This window comes from Cyprinus carpio, chromosome B3, assembly GCF_018340385.1.
Source record: "Cyprinus carpio isolate SPL01 chromosome B3, ASM1834038v1, whole genome shotgun sequence".
NCBI lineage: Eukaryota > Metazoa > Chordata > Actinopteri > Cypriniformes > Cyprinidae > Cyprinus > Cyprinus carpio.
In genome coordinates this window covers 22,671,225-22,690,538 of record NC_056599.1, presented here as the reverse complement: position 1 = coordinate 22,690,538, position 19,314 = coordinate 22,671,225, and the positions used below count along the sequence as shown (strand labels likewise).

The window sequence follows — 19,314 nt, the reverse complement described above, 5'->3', positions numbered from 1 at the left end:
AAGATTTGCATAACGCCGCCCAAATGTTCACGCAAAGAAAGAAGGCGTAACTTTGATTCTCTCTGTTGCTGCCGGCGCCATGTTGTGGAGACGCTGTGCTTCATTGTGAAAGCGAAACTACATTGTTTGGCCTTCCAAAAGAGGACACGACTAGAAATCAGTGGTTAAGTTGTATTTCAACACTGTTCCTGAACAGTTCAACCTAAATATTCAGATGTGTGCTGCGCAATTTATGGAGGATGAAGGCTGTTTCCTGAATCAGTAGCCTGCAGTGCGTCTGTGGCACAACTGCTGTTTCTATAAAGTTGGGCAGTATAAACTTTGCAAGAACAGTCTGGCGCTTCTGACTCACAGCCTGTAAGTACGTTTTTTCATATTTAAATAATTTGCCAGTGGTGATTCAAATGTGAGTTTTGAGCAGTGTAGGGTGGTGCTTGTTGTTTCTCAGATCACGAATGCCAACATGGTTTTATGTTTACGGAGCACGATACGCAACACAACGCCAAAAAAGACAGTGTAAGTCATTACAATCAGTAATTATGTCCCCACTTGTTGTGACAAATGCCTCGTTTGTAATGGGTTTTATTTGTTTTGTCTCGTCTTGTGATGTCCGGATCACGAAAAAATCGTTCTGTTTAACCGGATCTTCTTAGTGAACCGGTCGAACCAGTTCACACTAATCCACAAATTACTTAAGTTTATTTGGTTTATAAACATGCCTTACACGCTCTCTGACTCGAAATAAACCAATATCCCGAACTATTCAGTTACTCCTAACGGTAAATTGACTGAACTGCTAAAAGAAAGCGATGATGGGATGTGCACGAGCAGAGCAGCTGGACTGAGTCTCGTGCTGCTGGCCTGGGAGACGGCACACAGTATGTTAAGGGGCATAACATTTCCATCACACGCTTGAGGCATTCAGCCAATCACAACGCACTGGATAGCTGGCCAATCAGAGCACACCTCACTTTTCAGAACAATGAGCTTTGTAAAAATTTATGCATTTCAGAAAGGCGGGCATAGAGGAGAAACAATAATGTACAGTATGTGGAAAATTATGTTTTTAGAACCCTTAACCACATAAAAATATTGCACTACACCAAATACACAAAATAATGTTCTTTTTAGCAGCATCATATGACCCCTTTAACCACCCATCTAAAGAAAATCAAAGCAACATCAAAATGATCAAACAGGAAATCTTTGTGTACTGGATTCCATATACCACAGGAAACCATACAAGTAAATATACAACATTGCTTTGTGTTGAATATGTCACTGAAGTGTTGAAACTCGAATGAATAAAAGAAACTTCAATAGGAGCATTTTCAGCACATGCCGACAGCTGTGGAGAATTATAGCGCTTTGTATTTTAGCCAGACTCTAAGGAACCATATGAAAATACAACTAAATGCACGAATGAAAAAAAAACCCCAATAAATCACTGACTAATTACACAGATCTGCTTCAATATAATGACTCCATGTCACGTCACCATTTTTATACGGCCTTCAGAATCATTAATCATCAGAAATATTGTGTTGTTTGGTCATGGATGGTTTCTGACATTTCTTTCATTTATCTTTATTTATTTACACTGGCTATCTACCTATCCAAGCAGGAGCCGGTTTTCAGCCCATATACACCTGAAAAGTCAATAAAAGCTACGGGAGAGACAATGATGCTCATGACAATATGGGAGCGCACAGGTGTGTGTCAGATAACTCTACTGAAGAACCACATCAGAGTTACTTCAACTTTCATTCAGGTCATTCAGGTCACAGGTCTTTGAAAAAAATACTGTCAGTGCACACGCTGTCAGACGTTTTCACACTTCATTCCTCATTCTTTCCACTAGAGTGTGCAAAAATCTCAGGAAAACAGCAGCAATATTTCAAAGGTTTTTACAATGTTATATCATTTGTTTATGGCAACTACTGAAGCCCACTATCTTTATTAGTACATATTTAATATTTATTTCACAAAACACTCAGTTTAATAGTTATTTTTGGTCCAATGATAAATTTGTCTACGAGCACTAACATTGTTTCCATGCTTTCTTTTTTTTAATGTCGAGATTATTATTATTGGTGGTGGTAGTAGTTAAATAATAATAATAATAATTATTATTATTAATTAATAATAATTATTGTATTTGTTCATCCATTAACTTTTGAAGCAGAAAATGCTGTCACTTTACTACATTTTAAAAGCGTAAAGGAAATCCTCCTTATGTGACTTATGAGTCAAATATTTATTTGTCAGATGCTTTGTTTTTTGTTTCCAGTTATTCATGTATTGTTTTCCAGGATCTTCCTGTCTACATTCCAGTCATAAGAACAATTGATTGTGCACTACCTCCTTAAACAGGTAACGGATCACTTAACTCGCAAAAAAAAAAAAAAAAAAGGCAATATTTCAGTAATTTTACTGTAATTTTAGCAGACATTTATTTATTTGTCTCAATTATACATACAGTTAAACTGTTATTCTGCATTATTGATTCCAAATGAGTCTGAGTCTGTTCACATGTTCAAGGTCTTTAGTGGGATGTTTGGGTTTCTCTGTGGACTGGCATGTCCAAAGCAAACAGCTCCTCATCACATACCACTGCACACACACAAAGATGAGAAAGGGAGTTTTGTTCAGTTTACCTATCTGATTTTCACACTGATTTTTGTTCATCACACTCCTTAAAAATGTTTGGTGTGCTTACAGTTCCAATGCTGTTTATATACAAGTTACTCTTTAGGATCTTTTGATTCTCTGGCCTAATGGCTGGTTCACATCAACCCAACAAACATCAATAGTTCAAACTGTCTTAAGTTGCCTGTTTGGAAAGATAACTGTCATTTTCACACTGACTCAATAAAACCCAGTGACCACTGGAATGTTTGTTAGAATGAACTCGCATTTACATGCCATCACTGATACAAATGCCAAGTTCTGTCATGAAGCTCTAGATGGTGCAAGCTGATGTGTCGCTAACACAAACTGATGATATTCCCAGCGTTAAACTACTTGGCAAACTGTTTGGTTCATGTTGAATACACAGCCAATGAGCTTGCTGCTATACATATAAATGACTAGTTAGCATTCCCTAGAGCAGCTCACAGCGCACCTTTAGAGTTCCTCTGAAACCCTCCACCTCCCCAGCTCCACCTGTATAGATCTGCTTCGGGTTATTTTGTATTTTATTTGTGCAGCAGCAGTATGCATCTTAAATACTCACAGCACTGTCGCAGTATCGCAGTATGTATTGGCAGTAGCACGTTCCTGTACTCGCTTTGCCGCAGCAGCAATAAACTACAATAACAACAATAACCAACAGCAGCATAGTAGCAGATTTATTCCGCCAAAACCAAATACATTAACAGTGTCGTATCTATTACCATGCTAAAATATTCAGAGAGTTTTCATGATAGAAATGTACATTACTGATCAATGAAACTACCTCCAGAGCAGTCAAATAACCACACTACTGTTCAAAAGTTTGGGCTAAATAATCTTTTTTTTTTTAACCAAGTGACAGTCTTTTGAACTTTCTTTTCAGAAAATGTATCATGGTTTCTTAAAAAAATATTAAGCATCACAACTGTTTTTAACATTGATAATATGAAGTGTTTCCTGAGCAGCAAAGCAGCATGTAAGAATAATTTCTGAAGGACACTGAAGACTAGAGTAATGGCTGCTGAAAATTGGCTTTGTCATCACAGGAATAAATTACATTTGAAAATATATCAAAATAGAAAACAATTATATGAAACTGTAATAATATTTTATAATGTTCCCATTTTACGGCATTTTTAATCAACGCAACCTTGGTGAGCATAAGAGACGTTTGTCAAAAAAAAAAGAAAAAACATTAAAAATAATTACGGTCCCCAAACTTTTGAACCGGTTTCATCTTTAAATGTACTTAAACTTGCGGGTTCAGTGAGTCCAGTGAGACTTTTTTGTCTTTTATTGGAAACAAACAGACAACTAAAGTTCAACTGATAACATGACAGCAATTTCAGAGGGAAAAGGAATGGGGAATGTATTTGACCTTTGATTCAGTTTCTAATCTGCTACTTGTGTATCTTTGTCCCCCTTTTCACACAAACATTCAAATAAACATCACTGACATGACACAAAATAGTTTACTTTTCAGAATCACTAGTAAATATAACATACACTCGCTCTCTCTTATCACCACTTCTCTTTCTGTTTCACCACAGTCACATTATGTGTGAAAAGAAACCATGTTAAAAATATACGGTGAAATGTTGTGATAGTTGCGGGTGGGGTTTGTGACAAGGCACTGAGTCAAGCCCAGCAAGAGGACAGTGTTCTGCAAACCGATTGAATGAGGCTTCAGTCACGGGGAGGAGCCAGAAACTAAAGAGATGCAGAGAACAGCTCAGGACAGAGGACATGTGCGCATAGCAGAGACTCAGAGACACAGGAAAATACTTGCCAACTGATAAGAAAGCTGGGAAATGACTTGGATTTTATGAAACTGGTATGTACTGATAGGAGAAATGAATATTGCTGATGGGAAGACACGTTATGTGTCCACTTTCAGGATACAGCTGTCAAGCTCCCAGTCAAAGGGGGCCAACGGACAAGTGTCCCAACCCACACACATCCCCACAATCACCACAACCGTGAAGAAGCCTGGAGAGACATCCAATGCAGGCAAGTCTGGACATTTCTTGGAGCTACACACAGGTGTTTGTGAGTGAGTGTGTCTGTCAGTATTTGCATACTCGAGAAAGCCTATTTGTGTTTGTATATGAAAGCTGGTTGGATTCTTGATTGTAAAACATGTTAAGGTTAACATGGTCATCTCTGCAGGAAGCTTTGTTCTTAAAACAAGCCCTCTCAAGAGTTGTTGTCATGGTTAATAATCAGTGTTCATGCAACAGACATCAGAGAATGACAGGCACTTTGTTTTCACTTTCACTGCATTTGGATAATAATCAAGTGATGGAGGAGTTCACTGTACAACTGCATTCAGCCAGATTTAGACGGGGAAATCCTGAACAGTCTGAAGTTTGACTTCCTTATGGTTTCCTTACACCGTGCGATATGCCTGAATTGATTTGTGATATGCCTGAATGGATTTGGCTGATATCTGATATTTTAGGGTCCAAAAATGCTTCTATTTTTATTTTATGATACCTCAAGGATCTATTTGTACTTGATCTAATCCAGGGATTCTCAATCTTTTTCATTTGATTGTGCAGTTGGGCAAAGCAATATTCAAAAAGCCTCTTATATAAACTATAATAATTTTTCTGGTATGTTCTGCTGTAGATATGACAAAGCCACTTTGATCTTAAGATTTTGGGTTAACAGAAATGTGGAATTCATTAACCACATTTATTCTTCTGACTGCAGAAGTTTCAAGAAATTTGTATTAAATTAAAAACAAAAACAGTTGTTGAGGGGAATAATTTAAAAAAAAAAAGTGTCTATGATTTTACATGTTTTCTTTTATTATTTTAAGAATTCCAATTAAGAATAAGAATGATAATTTAATAAGAATTTAGAAAAATAATTATTTTAATGTAATTATAATTTTAATGATTTGAATAATCCTTGAAAGTTTTCTAAGGTGCCTTGTGGATATAGTCCGCTTGTTGACGACCACTGATTTAACCCATACAAACTTTTGTTGTTGGAACTTTAATTTGTCAGGTTTATTTAATTAGATTAAATATTTTTGAAAAACATAAAAACAGGTCGTATAGATGTTGCAACATGAAGCACATTTAGGTTATCTAAAAAAGCATTTTCATTTCTTCTTCACTTTACATCATTAATTTACTTTGTTTAAGAGGAAATGTTCCCAAACTTAAAGCTTTCAGTGCATTTCCAGGTTTAAATGGGAAAACAAATCACATTTTTTAAGTGGTCTCAAGACTCAACATTGTATCTTATCTGTCTCAGGATGCAAATTACTGACCAGGCAAGAGGTCACTATTGGCAGGAAATTCCTTCCTTGCTAATTTGAACAGCAGGCTATTGTTTTGTTTTCTGCACTGGTTTGTATGGGACATGTGTGTTTGATGCTAGTGCTCTACTCTAACTGCACAATTACAACACTGCAGTTCCTTCCTTTCATTTCTTAGATCTTATCACCCGATACAAGACAGCTGAAATACAAAGAATGAGACTTAAAAGATTTCAGTTTGTTCTTCATAGAACTGGAGTCACCATTTTATTTTTCCGATGCAGTGAGTTGCCAGAACAACCAGTAGAAAAAAATAAAAAATACTTGTTTGCATGCACAAACAAGGATTACATGGTTACATTAAGCCAGGGCAAAAGACAGCAGATCATGTGATCTACCAGGTCAGTGAGAACAAAAGCGTTTGGTCCAATGTTAATACAGCAAAGAGGACTAGAATGACTTGTTCCTTGAACTGAAATGACATGTCATACCTCCTGTAGCTAAATGAAATTAAGAAGACCACATCAATTATGTGTACATGAGGAAGCATCACAAATACAAAATACAAAGACCTGGCCTGTCACATTTTAAAGTTACTAAACACAAATACTTGTGGGAGGTTAATAATATTATCCAAGGCTCCGCCCACAGCCATTTATGAAAGCTAAGTGGCAGTATTTGAAACAGAAACAGGTTTGTTTGAGGAGTGTCAGATGAGATCATAGTTTAGCTCGAGCCTGTGGTCTGATTTCAGTCCGCTCTATTTTAGTCACCATCAACTTTTGTTAGTTATGTTGTATGTTTGCTATTATAATTGCTTTGTTTCATTTTGTCATTTCAATTTTTGTTGCTTTTTGTCATTTTTACATGGTGCTTCTGTTTCTGGTGTTTCTAGACAGAAGGTGTGAGTGCGAGGATGTTGAAACATACAGCAGCTATTTACAAACACATCTCTTCAGCTGCACTCTTCATTTATATGAGCCTTGTTTCTTCCTGTGTGAACTTAATGTTAAACACCATACTATACTATAAGTCTATGAGTCACAAGTCCATATGAATGTTATTTGCTATTGCAAAAATAATAATCATCATCATCATAACATTTAAAAGGTATTAAAACCTTGCCCAAATATTAAGGTTTTAAATAAATTTACTAAATAAATACCTAGCAAACATTATCTTATTCCTTTTAGATTTGTTTTAATAATAACATGATTATTAGTAATGCATAAAACATGCTGACAACATTGTGCGGCTGGAACAGAACACAGCAGAGAAGTGTATCGTCAGTGTATTGACTTGTATTATACTTAAGCAATATCCCCCTCAGGACTTGTATGTGTGATGCTGCTTTTATGCAAGAGTTCAGTAAACAAGTAATATTGAGAAACTTACATTTTAGACAAAGTATTGCCAAGTATTTTGTATAATTTTGCTTCCTCGTTGAAACTCAATGATACATTCTCCATTCAACAAATAGCACTGGCATTCATCACGTAATTTTGTCAATTAGACCTGCCGTCTACTGTGATTGGAAATTCAAAAACCATACTTCACTGCAGTATAATAAATCGATACGACTAATCTCATTCTGCTCTCTTCTGTCAAGCTAGTGAGTAGTAAACACAGCCATACTAGTGGTCTGGATCCACCCCTTTTCACTGAGCCCCTTGAGGACTGTATAGTGGATGAAGGAAATGACATCACACTGAAAGGGACTATCACAGGGAGCCAGCCAATAAGTGTCTCCTGGCTTCATAATGGTGAGTTCAGTTGTTTCTTTATATGTGACCCTGGACCACAAAACCAGTCATAAGTGTCAATTTCTAATCAAAAATTTAGTTTTGATATATTTACGGTAGGAAATTTACAAAATATCTTCATGGAACATGATCTTTACTTAATATCCTAATGATTTTTGGCATAAAAAAAAATCTATAATTTTGACCCATACAATGTATTTTTGGCTATTGCTACAAATATACCCCAGCGACTTAGGACTGGTTTTGTGCTCAAGGAGTTTGTCATTTAAATTGTTCAATAAAATAAAAAAAGGAGCCCCGAACATTTCAATTACAAACAAACAAACATCATTTTCAAGTTTTTAAAACTTTGAGAATTCTATCGCTTCATAATGCCACAAAGTCACTCCTTCTCTTGCTTGGTCTCCCTCTTTCTGTCTATTTGTACCACAACCATTTCAGGTGAGCCTGTGCTGTTTGGAAAATCCTCATTAGTGGGAGGATTGGTGACTTTGGTAGTTAGGGAATGTCTCCCAGAGGATGCTGGGGCTTATACATGTGTGGCCGAAAACACAGCAGGAAAAACATCCAGCAGTGCAGCAGTGTGTGTGAGAGGTAAATATGAACTCAAATTCAACATATATATGAGGCCATACATAACTCTTAAAAATAAAGGTGCTTAATAGGCTCTTCAAAGCAATGCCATATGAGAACCATTTTTGGTTCCATAAAGAACGTTTTTTTAAAGAATCATTTCTTTCTTACCCTTTTATAATCTGAAGAACCTTTTGTCACCACAAAGAACCTTTTGTGAAACAGAAAGGTTCTTTATGGATCCATTTAGACAAAAAAGGTTATTCTATGGCATTGTGAAGCATTGTGTATATGGACTAGTTACATTTCTAGCACGATGCAGGTGTTTCTGTTTATATCATATACAGATGTGTGAGTTGACAGAGTTATCAATGTTAATTATCTTGTCTAATGTCATTATCTCTCTCTCTCTCCCTCTCCCTCTCTCTCTCTGATTTAATTATTTACTTTCCATTTGCTCCTCATGCAACCACACCATACAAACCGAATCAATTGCAGACTATGAAACAATCATTGGGATCCGTAACAATATTGCAAACACATCTAACTCTCATCCTAATTCCTCTCATCCTCACACTATGCTAAGCGGTGTCTTAAACTCCTCTCAGAGCGTCCCAGATAACATCAGTGTTTTAAAAGGCCCACAGTCACCACAGACACCTCAGACAGGAAGTCCTAGAACAAGCTCTCCAGCACTCAAGAGAGGTATGTCACAAACAATGGCCCTACCCATGAAGTAATCTCATGCATTTAAGTGTAGGAAATGTAATTTAATGCATGGCACATTTTTGTTCCTCCAAAGCTCCCATATCACTGTCATTAGGGTGGTGTCACTTGCTAATGCTGTTTTATTCAAAATCTAATTATTTCAAGTAATTATTATGCATAGTTTATGTATTACAGAATAAACTCTGTACAAAAATAATTAATGTACAAATATACAAAGAGCATTTCCTGACCGATTGACATACTAATGGTTTTATGTTGAGCATTTCCTCTTTAATGTGTTGAATATTTTTCTCAGACACACACACCTGATCACTTGACTCCTCCCTTATATGATATGATCTGATCCATGCTCTTTAACACAAAAGCACCCACACCGACAGCTGATTCTTAACATATTTATGTGTCTTGTTACAGAAGTTCTTGTCAAAAGAAGGAGCAGCTCAGGTACAGGTAAGACCATCATCATGTCTTTCCTGTACTTTCATTTCTACTTTTGCTCTTTTTTAGATCCTTGACTCAAAACATTTACTTGTTTTTGTCCTTCATACTGTAACTAAATAGCGGAATTGCAGATTTTCTGTGACTTTTTTGGATTCTTTCAAGTGATTCTGATTTCTTGAAGGCCATGTGATCCATAGCCTCCCACACCTTCTTTACTTTATATTCTAATAACACCATGGTTTTAATGCATTTTGTCTAGAATTGCGAGTTAAAGTATAACCACTGTGACCTGCTTCAAAAAGGAGTCATTTGCTCCGAGCAGTCAGTGTTTTACTCCACTGATCTTGGCTTCACAGAGTCTCCTTCAGAGTCTGTTAGTGTTGTATACAGTAAAACAGGAAATAGTCTTTTGTGTCCTGACAACTAATGTTTACCTTAGGAATGGCTTTATTCCCTTTAAACACTGTAATCCTTATAATATTCTTCAAACATTTAACATCAAATTGTGTTTTATTTTAAATCCTTTGTGTCTGCATTTAAAGCTTACAGAGAGATAAACAATTTAATCTGCTCACATTCTGTTCAGACTGATGCATAAAAATAAGAATTTCTCAGATTATAAGCATCAAAACACTCAATGTCACTTTAAGATGGTATCATATTTTCTTTGGTACTTCTGTTTTGATCTTTCACGTAAAACACACTGCTATCTGTGGTCAGTCTGTATTAATAGGTCTGTTTAAAGGCCATTAACAGGGCAAATTCAGCTGAGGGTGCTGATTTGAATAATTTCAGTTTCAGTTTGCGTTCATATTTATCACATACACAGTATATGCTACAGCCTTCCTGTGGCACAAAAAGAGCGAGGTGACAATGCCAAAGTCACGGGTTTAAAAAAAACGATATCTTGAATGCAATGTAACCTGCTTTGGATAAAAGCATCTGCCAAATGCATAAATGCAAATAACATCCCAGAACTAATTCTTAATATCTGTACTGTATGAGAGAAGGAAAAATGCAATTGATTTTCTCTTATATAATGAAAAAGTAATGTTTTGTGTGAAAACTAGAATAGTTTAAATCTACACTGTGATTATTTATAAATAAATAAACATTTTATATAAAATTATATGTATTACAAATAATTGTAATTAATTGAAGTTTTGAAGAAAATTATTTTTATATTGTCCTATTTTCTTGCATTTTTATCCATCATTATGAATATAATATAATATAATATAATATAATATAATATAATATAATATAATATAATATAAAATATAATATAAGATAAGATAAGATAAGATAAGATAAGATAAGATAAGATAAGATAATATGTGACCCTGGACCACAAAACCACTCTTAAGTGTCAATTTTTCAAATTGAGATTTATACATGAATAAATACAGTGAATAAATAAGCTTTCCATTGATGTATGATTTGTTAGGATCGGACAATATTTGGCTGAGATAGTTATCTGAAAATCTGGAATCTGAGGGTGCAAAAAAAATCTAAATATTGAGAAAATCACCTTTAACATTGTCCAAATGAAGTTCTTAACAATACATATTACTAATCAAAAATAAAGTTTTGATATATTTACGGTAGGAAATTTACAAAATATCTTCAAGGAACATGATCTTTACTTAATATCCTAATGATTTTTCGCATAAAAGAAAAATCTATCATTTTGACCCCATACAATGTATTTTTGGCTATTGCCACAAATATAACCCAGCGACTTCAGACTGGTTTTGTGCTCCAGGGTCACATATAATATAAGAGAATATAAACATACAGTCTTTTTTGAAAAATTCTAAGAAATTGATAACTTAATATTAAAATCGGTGAAGCAAAGGCCTCCCTTTTCTCTCCATTTAATCCTTTTGTTGTCTAGACAAAATAACTGAGACATTAAAGAGGTCTCATTTGTGACACTCAGCACCTGTGTTTTTGTGTTTACAAGCTCCTCTGCAGTTTGTAGATCCATTAGATCGTCTGGAGGTGCACATTGGAGAGACGGCCCGTTTGAAGTGTGTGTTCAAAGGCAGCTCTCCTGTAGTTTCTTGCTGGATCTATAACAAAAAAGAGGTACATAAGAACACAACACAATCCAGACATATTGCATTCTGATGGTCCTCATGTTTGTGTGTATAATGTTGTGTCTTTCTGAAGGTGGTGGAAAGCTCCAGATTTAATATTGTGTCCTGCAATGAAAGCAGTTCTCTAGTGATTTCCGAAGCCCTTCCTGAGGACTCTGGACGTTACACAATATTTGTACGAGATCGCAAAAGTTCAGCCCAACACACAGTGACCCTGAATGTCATTGGTAAGGTCCGACAATCCTCAGCTGTTATTTGGGTCATGATGCTCATTTCTATTGCTCAGATCTACTGTAAGTTATTCAAAAAAACTATGTATATAGGCAAAGACATGAATACACATTTTATTGATTAGCATGTTTTCAATTAATACATTTAAATATATTTTTATATTTATATTTTATATTTATATATTTTATATTTATATTTTATATATTTTTATATTTTATATTGTAAAATATAAAACAGTTTGTGTAAAATGGAGAAACCCTATATAATAAATATTCATGATATTCATGACTCAAAAATGAAGCATACATATTTTAACCTAAGTGTTGAAAATCTAAATTAAATAAATAAATAAATAGTCTGTACAATCAATTTCTGGAATTATTAAATATAAAGTTTATGAAAACTGTATGTTTGTGTGTTTAATCCAGACCTGCCTCAGCCTCCGGCCTCCTGTCCCGTGGCGTACGTCCTCTCCCCTCACTCTCTGGTTTTGTCCTGGTCTGGGCCGTCTTACGATGGCGGCAGTGCTGTGACGGGATACGTGGTGGAAGTTTGTGAAAGCCCATGTGTGACTGACCAGTGGAGAGAGCTCACAGCCCAGTGCAAGAGCACCTCACTCAGGGTGACCTCAGGACTCCAGCCTCAAGGAGAATACTGCTTCCGGGTCAGGGCCTATAACGCTGTGGGGGTCAGCGAACCCAGCCAAGAGTCCCAGCCAATCAGGATGGACAACACAGGTGAACTTGGTTTGAATTTTTTTTAATTATATAAAAGTTTTGATGACTTAAACAAATGGTCCACCCAAAAATGACTATTTGCTGAAAATGTACTCACCCTCAGGCCATCCAAGATGTAGATGAGTTGGTTTCTTCATCTGAACAGATTTGGAGAAATTTAGCATTGCATCACTTGCTCACCAGTGGATGCTTTGCAGTGAATGGGTACCGTCAGAATGAGAGTCCAAACAACTATTAAAACATCTGTAATGTCTTGTACAGCAAAAGGCTACATGTTTATAAGAAAAAAAATCCATCAAGATGTTTTTAACTTCAAAAATTTGCTTCAGGCTAAATGACGAATCCTCTATTTCTAAAATTGGTTCCTTAAATGTAAAAGTCATCTTATCTCAATCAACAGAGACATATGCACAGCTCAAGCACAGTTTACAAGCAAAAACAGTCCAAAACAGGTCTCAACAAATATGTCAGTGGATTTTGATGTGAGAAGACAACAGGGGATTATTTTTTTCACTGGAGGAAGCATTATTATGGATTATGTTATAAAGTTAAAATGCCTTATTGATGGATTTGTTACACAGCTTTTCACTTCACAACTTATTCATTGATGAATTAGTATTATGACAGTTACTTGTGGATTACTGTGATGTTTTTATTATTTGTGAGCATGTGATTCAACACTATATTTCTCCAAATATTTTCAGTTGAAGAAAGGCCTGAGGGTAAATAGATGTTCAGCAAGTTTTCCTTTTTTGGTGAACTATTCCTGTAATGTATATTTTATGCTAGATCAGTTGCTATTTATTATATTTGTTAATGCAGCACTCAATTTGCTTGTAATTTTAAGATAATATCTTCTCACAATTTATGGGAACAAGGCTCAGCAACCAAATTGTAAACAGGAAGAACATGTTTAAAATCTTTACCAAAGGGTATGCAATCTAAGAGAGTTAGGCTTTGTGTTGAGGTCCCACGGTAAATGAAATTATGTTGTCTTTCAAAGGAGAGCCCTGTGACGAGAAACCAGTGGAGTATGTGACTGTGACCATCAACACGGAGGATAAACTTACTGACCACTATACTATCCAAGAAAAACTCGGAGTGTAAGTATCCTTATCAAACACACATTTAGCAGGCCTCATAGCTCACATTCACAGGACCTGTCAAGTATGACAAAACTTGCATGAGTATACGTTCCAAAAGGCAAACATGCATCAAAAAGAGAAAACAACCCCTATACTTGATTCTGATTCCCAGAAGAATGCAAAATACGACAGGTTAGGTTAGGGTCATGTTTTGTCAATTTCGTTGGAAATGACTCATAACCTATAATTCATACTTTTCAGAGGTGATAAAGAAATGTTTTCCTGAAAATACTGGTTTACTGGTTTAATATCAAATTCACTTAATTCTCAAGAACTGGATGAATGGGAAGTTAGGATACTGAGAAATAATGATTCGTTAAATATCACATACTTTGAGGTTGTAAGAATAGTTTCATGCTTAATTCTGAATCTTTCTCAGAGGGAAATTTGGCCAGGTGTTTCGGATGACCCATAAGGAGACGGGCCGTGTTTGTGCTGGAAAGTTCTACAAAGGTCGTCGGACAAAGGAGAGAGAGGCTGCGAGGAAAGAAATAGAGCTAATGAATTTCCTACACCATCCAAAGCTTGTGCAGTGTCTTGCCGCATATGATAACAAGGCTGAGATGGTCATGGTGATGGAATAGTGAGTATCTTGCATGTGGGCATTCTGAAGGGTGCAATGTTTTTAGAAAAATGTGACCATGGACCACAAAACCAGTCTTAAGTGTCAATTTTATGAAATTGAGATTTATACATCATCTGAAAGCTGAATAAATAAGCTTTCCATTGATGTATGGTTTGTTAGGATCTGACAATATCTGGTGGAGATACAACTATTTGAAAATCTGGAATCGGAGGGTGCAAAAAAATCTAAATATTGAGAAAATCACATTTAAAGTTGTCCAAATGAAGTTCTTAGCAATGCATACTACTAATCAGAAATTAAGTTTTTTATATTTACAGTAGGAAATTTACAAAATATCTTCATGGAACATGATCTTTACTTAATATCCTAATGATTTTTGGCATAAAAGAAAAGTCTATAATTTTGACCCATACAATATATTTTTGGCTACTGCTACAAATATACCCCAGCGACTTAAGACTGGTTTTGTGCTCCAGGGTCACAAGTATTCAGAAATGAGAAATGCCAACAGGTTCAATGCATTCACTTCAATAGCTACACAGCTTAATCTGTGTGTGTATGTGCAGTGTTGCTGGTGGGGAGCTGTTTGAGCGCATTGTAGATGATAGTTTTGAGCACACCGAAGTGTCCAGTGTGGGCTACATGCATCAGATTCTGGAGGGGATTCAGTACATGCACCAGCAAAACATTGTCCACCTGGACCTCAAACCTGAGAACATCGTCTGTGTGGACAGAACCGGGATTCAGATCAAAATCATTGACTTTGGACTCGCTAGCAAGCTGGGTACGAATGAACTGATGATATTGTCAACACAACAACATATGGTATAATAAAATATAATAAATAGAAAAATATATATAAATACGAAATATTAACATTGAATAAAGTATATTACCACGCTTAAATATTATTAATATAATAAACATAAAAATAATATAACAATAAATAGCTTTTATAAGTGATATAAGTGATTTTTGCACAATAACTAAAGAAACAATACCATGCTAATAATCTAGACTTTATCTGAATGATGGTAATACCATGGTATTTTTCACAGTATTGTCTATGCAAATATTTCTATGGTAAACTTTCAGTACCATGGTATATAGCAAAGTACCATGGTATGCTGATACACAGAACTTTTTGTAAGGGATTTTTGAGTGAAATGGTATTATCATAATAACTATAACTACAACTAAAACTTTTTTGTTCATTTAAATACAGTTGAAATAAAATAAAATGTAAATACTTGTTGAAAAGCTTCAACTTAACAAAAATTACAAATTATGCCTTGTCTACTAATTGAAATGTTTAAGTTAAGCAACTAAAAATGAATAACTGCAAATAAAAACTGAAACTAAAGCTGAATCAATTAAAGCTAAATAGTAATAGCATATCAAATTAACAAAACAACCACAGCAAAAAAAACAAACGAAATTACTAAATATTAACCTAGAATTAAAATGAATACTAAAAATATGACTATTAAAGCTAATTCAAAATGTTAATAAAAGCTATAATAATTATAACGTTGAATGTTTGTTTTATACCTTAGATCCCAACACACCTGTGAAGGTGATGCACGGCACTCCAGAATTTGTTGCTCCGGAGGTCATCAACTATGAGCCCATCTGTCTGGCCACTGACATGTGGAGCATCGGGGTCATCTGCTACATCCTGTGAGCTCAAACACTGCCGGTCACTTGAGCCCTTGCTGCTCCCTTGTGGTCAAATAATGCCATTACATGACCTGAATCTGCTTTTTTTCTTTGAAGGTTGAGCGGTGAGTCTCCGTTCCAGGGTGAAAGTGACTCAGAGACTCTGGCTCTTGTGACAGCAGCGCAGTGGGAGTTTGATGAGGAGAGCTTTGAAGATATCACCGACCTGGCAAAGGATTTCATTAGCTCTCTGCTCAGCAAAGATGTCAGGTGCCTTCATATATTATATACTTTCCGTGCACACATCACACAAATGCGTCCACACAGATTCATAACCCTGCGCTGAACTATCTGACAGGCGCAGGATGTCGTGTGAAGAAGCCTTGGCTCATTCCTGGTTGGTATATACTTGTGTAGACAGCAGCAGCAGCAGCATCAAAAACCTTTCCAAAGACAAGATGAAGAAATTCCTGACTAGGCAGAAGTGGAAGGTAATTCAGAAATGTGATGGAAAAAAAAAAGAGTACAGCAGACGTCACTGATTTAACTAGCTTAATTTTTGGCATGGTTAACTAAATGCATGTTGTTACTTGTGCACCTAGTCAAGAGAGTTTACACATACTTAAAGCAACGTATTTGGAATTGATCAGATCAGAGAGATCTCTGTATTAACCTGTGAGGCCTACTGTATCAGATTTAATACGTAAGGCCTCTAAATGATCAACAAAACTTTGACGAAAAAATGTTATACTCAATTTTCTACATGCCTTTTGCACTCAGCAATTAAAGGCCAGTTAGTTTAATTCTAAAAGTGTCCACTTTGAGGTAGCCGTCCACGTGTTTTTCCTGTTGGATCTTTAATGAACTTTATAACGCGAACATAAGAGTAACTTTTATATTGTTATTAATATTTAAATATGATATTTTACAGGACTAAAGCAACTTTTTATATAATTATCCATATATCTGTGTCAAATGTATGTAACAAAGGATTTGATAAAAGTTCAGGCTATTTGTACATCTCCCAAACATCATCTATTGCATTATGTAATCCAATTCAAACAACAGAGCTTTGATCATAAATCTAAGTATTTAAATATAATTTTACTAAGACATATTATTAGGAGATGAGGAGGGACAACTCATATTTATATGCATTTTTTGTAAGTGGTCTGGTACACCGAATCGCATTGATTTACAAGCTATAAGAATTGAATCTTACTTTTTGGCTGTATAAATAACAGTGTCTGCACCAAATTGCATTTTTATTCACCATGTTCTTCACTCATCAGTAATATTTGACCAATTCATTTGAACAACTGACTTATAAGGGTCATACATTCATTAATCAGACTCCATTGCATTGTTTTTGTGTGCACATAAACTTCATTCTCTTCTTTTTATGATTTTGTATTTAGAAAACGGGCAAAGCTTTGCTGGCTCTGAAGAGGATGGCTATATTGTCTAAACCAGAGGCTTCTGCAATCTTAAGCCCCGTGGATGGTGAGAAAGGAATCAAACACAAAAGAAAAATCATTGCGCTTCACAAACCAGTGTAAAACACCGTACCACAGAATGTCACCAAAATAGATTGTGACATCTCTGACATCTGTGGCTTTTCATATGTCTGACTGAAGATGTCAAACATCTTTTTTGTATAGTGACGGATGTTTTTACACGTCAGTAATAAATTTTTCCTGCTTCTTGTTGTTGTAGAGACAGAGAAGGCACTGCAGTCTCTGGAGCTGAAGCTTCAGAGGAAACCTGAGTTCAGTAAGACTCTATCTGACCTGACTGTCCCGCAGGGCTCCAGCGCCCAGCTCTCCTGTCTCATCACAGGTTAGGACACACCGATGGATGTCCTCCATAGTACATCATGATAAGTCTCTGTTGAAATCACAGCTTCGTCTCTCCGTGTTTCAGGTTACCCTGACCCTGAGGTGGTGTGGCTGAAGGCCGGTGAGCTGCTGGAGCTGCAGGAGGAGTGTGTGCAGGTGGACTATGAGGAGGACGGCAGCTGTACTCTCACCCTACAGAATGTCTCTCCGCACCACAGCGGCCTGTATTCCTGCAAAGCCACTAATGTACTCGGGGAGGCGCTGTGCTCTGCTACTCTTACTGTCCAGCAGAAAGACTAACACATGAATTCATAATGACATAAAAAGTCACATAAATACACACAGCAGACAGATTAAAATGCACTGATGCAATCAATGCCAATATAATTGTGAATTGAATGTGAAAACTGTAATAAAAGGCTAATTGATGCAATTGTCATTTATTATTATTTATATATTTTAGATTATTATTGGACTTTGGTTTAATATCATTGACTGTCAATAGTTTTTAGCACTGTATGACCTTATAAGTATGCATATATTTACCAACAGCTTCATTATAAGCAATGAGTCTAAATAGATTTAGTGAACTGTTTAAAGTCAGCATAAAATGAAAATTCAAATGCATTATTATTTATATTATTATATATTAATATTGGTGTGAACATTTCATCCCTGCATATTTAAAAAAAATTTTCCTTATAATATTGAATTTAATCAAAATGGCATAACTAACTTTTCAGTGAAACGTCAAATTTCTTCAGTTTAGCCTGCTTAAATCCACTCACAATCGACTGTAAGCATATATTCAGATCTGTCTGTATTTTTTAGTGCAATTCCCATGTCAAAATGAACAACCAATGAATAGGACCAAGTCCCAGCCCTACATTTATTTATTTTATTTTTTCCGATAATCTGTTGCACCTGGATGTACATCACAATACAGAAGAAAACATCTGACTCTACTTCTGTTTCATCGTGATTTTAAGATATGACAAAGGAAATCAATGTGGCCCAGTCTGATTAATTTTAATTCAGTGGAGTGAAGGTTGTGTCAACTTACTTGAAATATAATCCCAGTGAATTTAAAATGTCAAAAATGATCAATGTAAAGTTATTAATGTCCAAACCGGCTGTTTGGAGACAGACTTTAGAAACACATTTGATAATAAAAATGCTGAATTGATGATAATAATAAAAATTGTATACATACTAATCTGCGCAGGTGCTTGTTTCATCTTTATCAGTCTGTGAAGAATAATTCCATTCATTTAAATTGTATCTAATGTTATGAACTTCATTGGAATCCTCAAAACTGCTCTATGATTTCATCACAAATTTGGTAACCAAATGTATATATGCTGATCTCAATGTAAAGGAAACCTCCTAAAACACATTTGCAGGTTTGATGATATCTCTTACTGATGCTGTACTTGCCATTTTGACAAAGTAAGGCCATATTGTGGTGATTTGACTCCAGCCATTTGCACATAAGGCTGACATGTCCATATAAGTAGCTCTAAATGTTGCAGTCTCGTGACCACAGTATTTGTTTGAGAATGGAAG

At 35.6% G+C, this 19,314-nt stretch overlaps 1 protein-coding gene across 1 annotated transcript; it reads left to right on the top strand.

Moving 5' to 3' along the window:
* Positions 1–4,246: 4,246 nt before the first annotated feature.
* On the top strand, positions 4,247–18,181 carry LOC109111828 (myosin light chain kinase, smooth muscle-like). Its single transcript, XM_019124818.2, has 17 exons — positions 4,247–4,683; positions 7,558–7,707; positions 8,149–8,301; positions 8,779–8,985; positions 9,424–9,459; positions 11,417–11,541; positions 11,626–11,779; positions 12,212–12,520; positions 13,524–13,623; positions 14,045–14,248; positions 14,818–15,035; positions 15,808–15,931; positions 16,028–16,180; positions 16,269–16,401; positions 17,329–17,413; positions 17,627–17,749; positions 17,834–18,181. Exons 1-17 carry the CDS (start codon positions 4,527–4,529, stop codon positions 18,046–18,048), a joined length of 2,646 nt encoding a protein of 881 aa, XP_018980363.1. The 5' UTR covers positions 4,247–4,526; the 3' UTR covers positions 18,049–18,181.
* Positions 18,182–19,314: the final 1,133 nt, after the last annotated feature.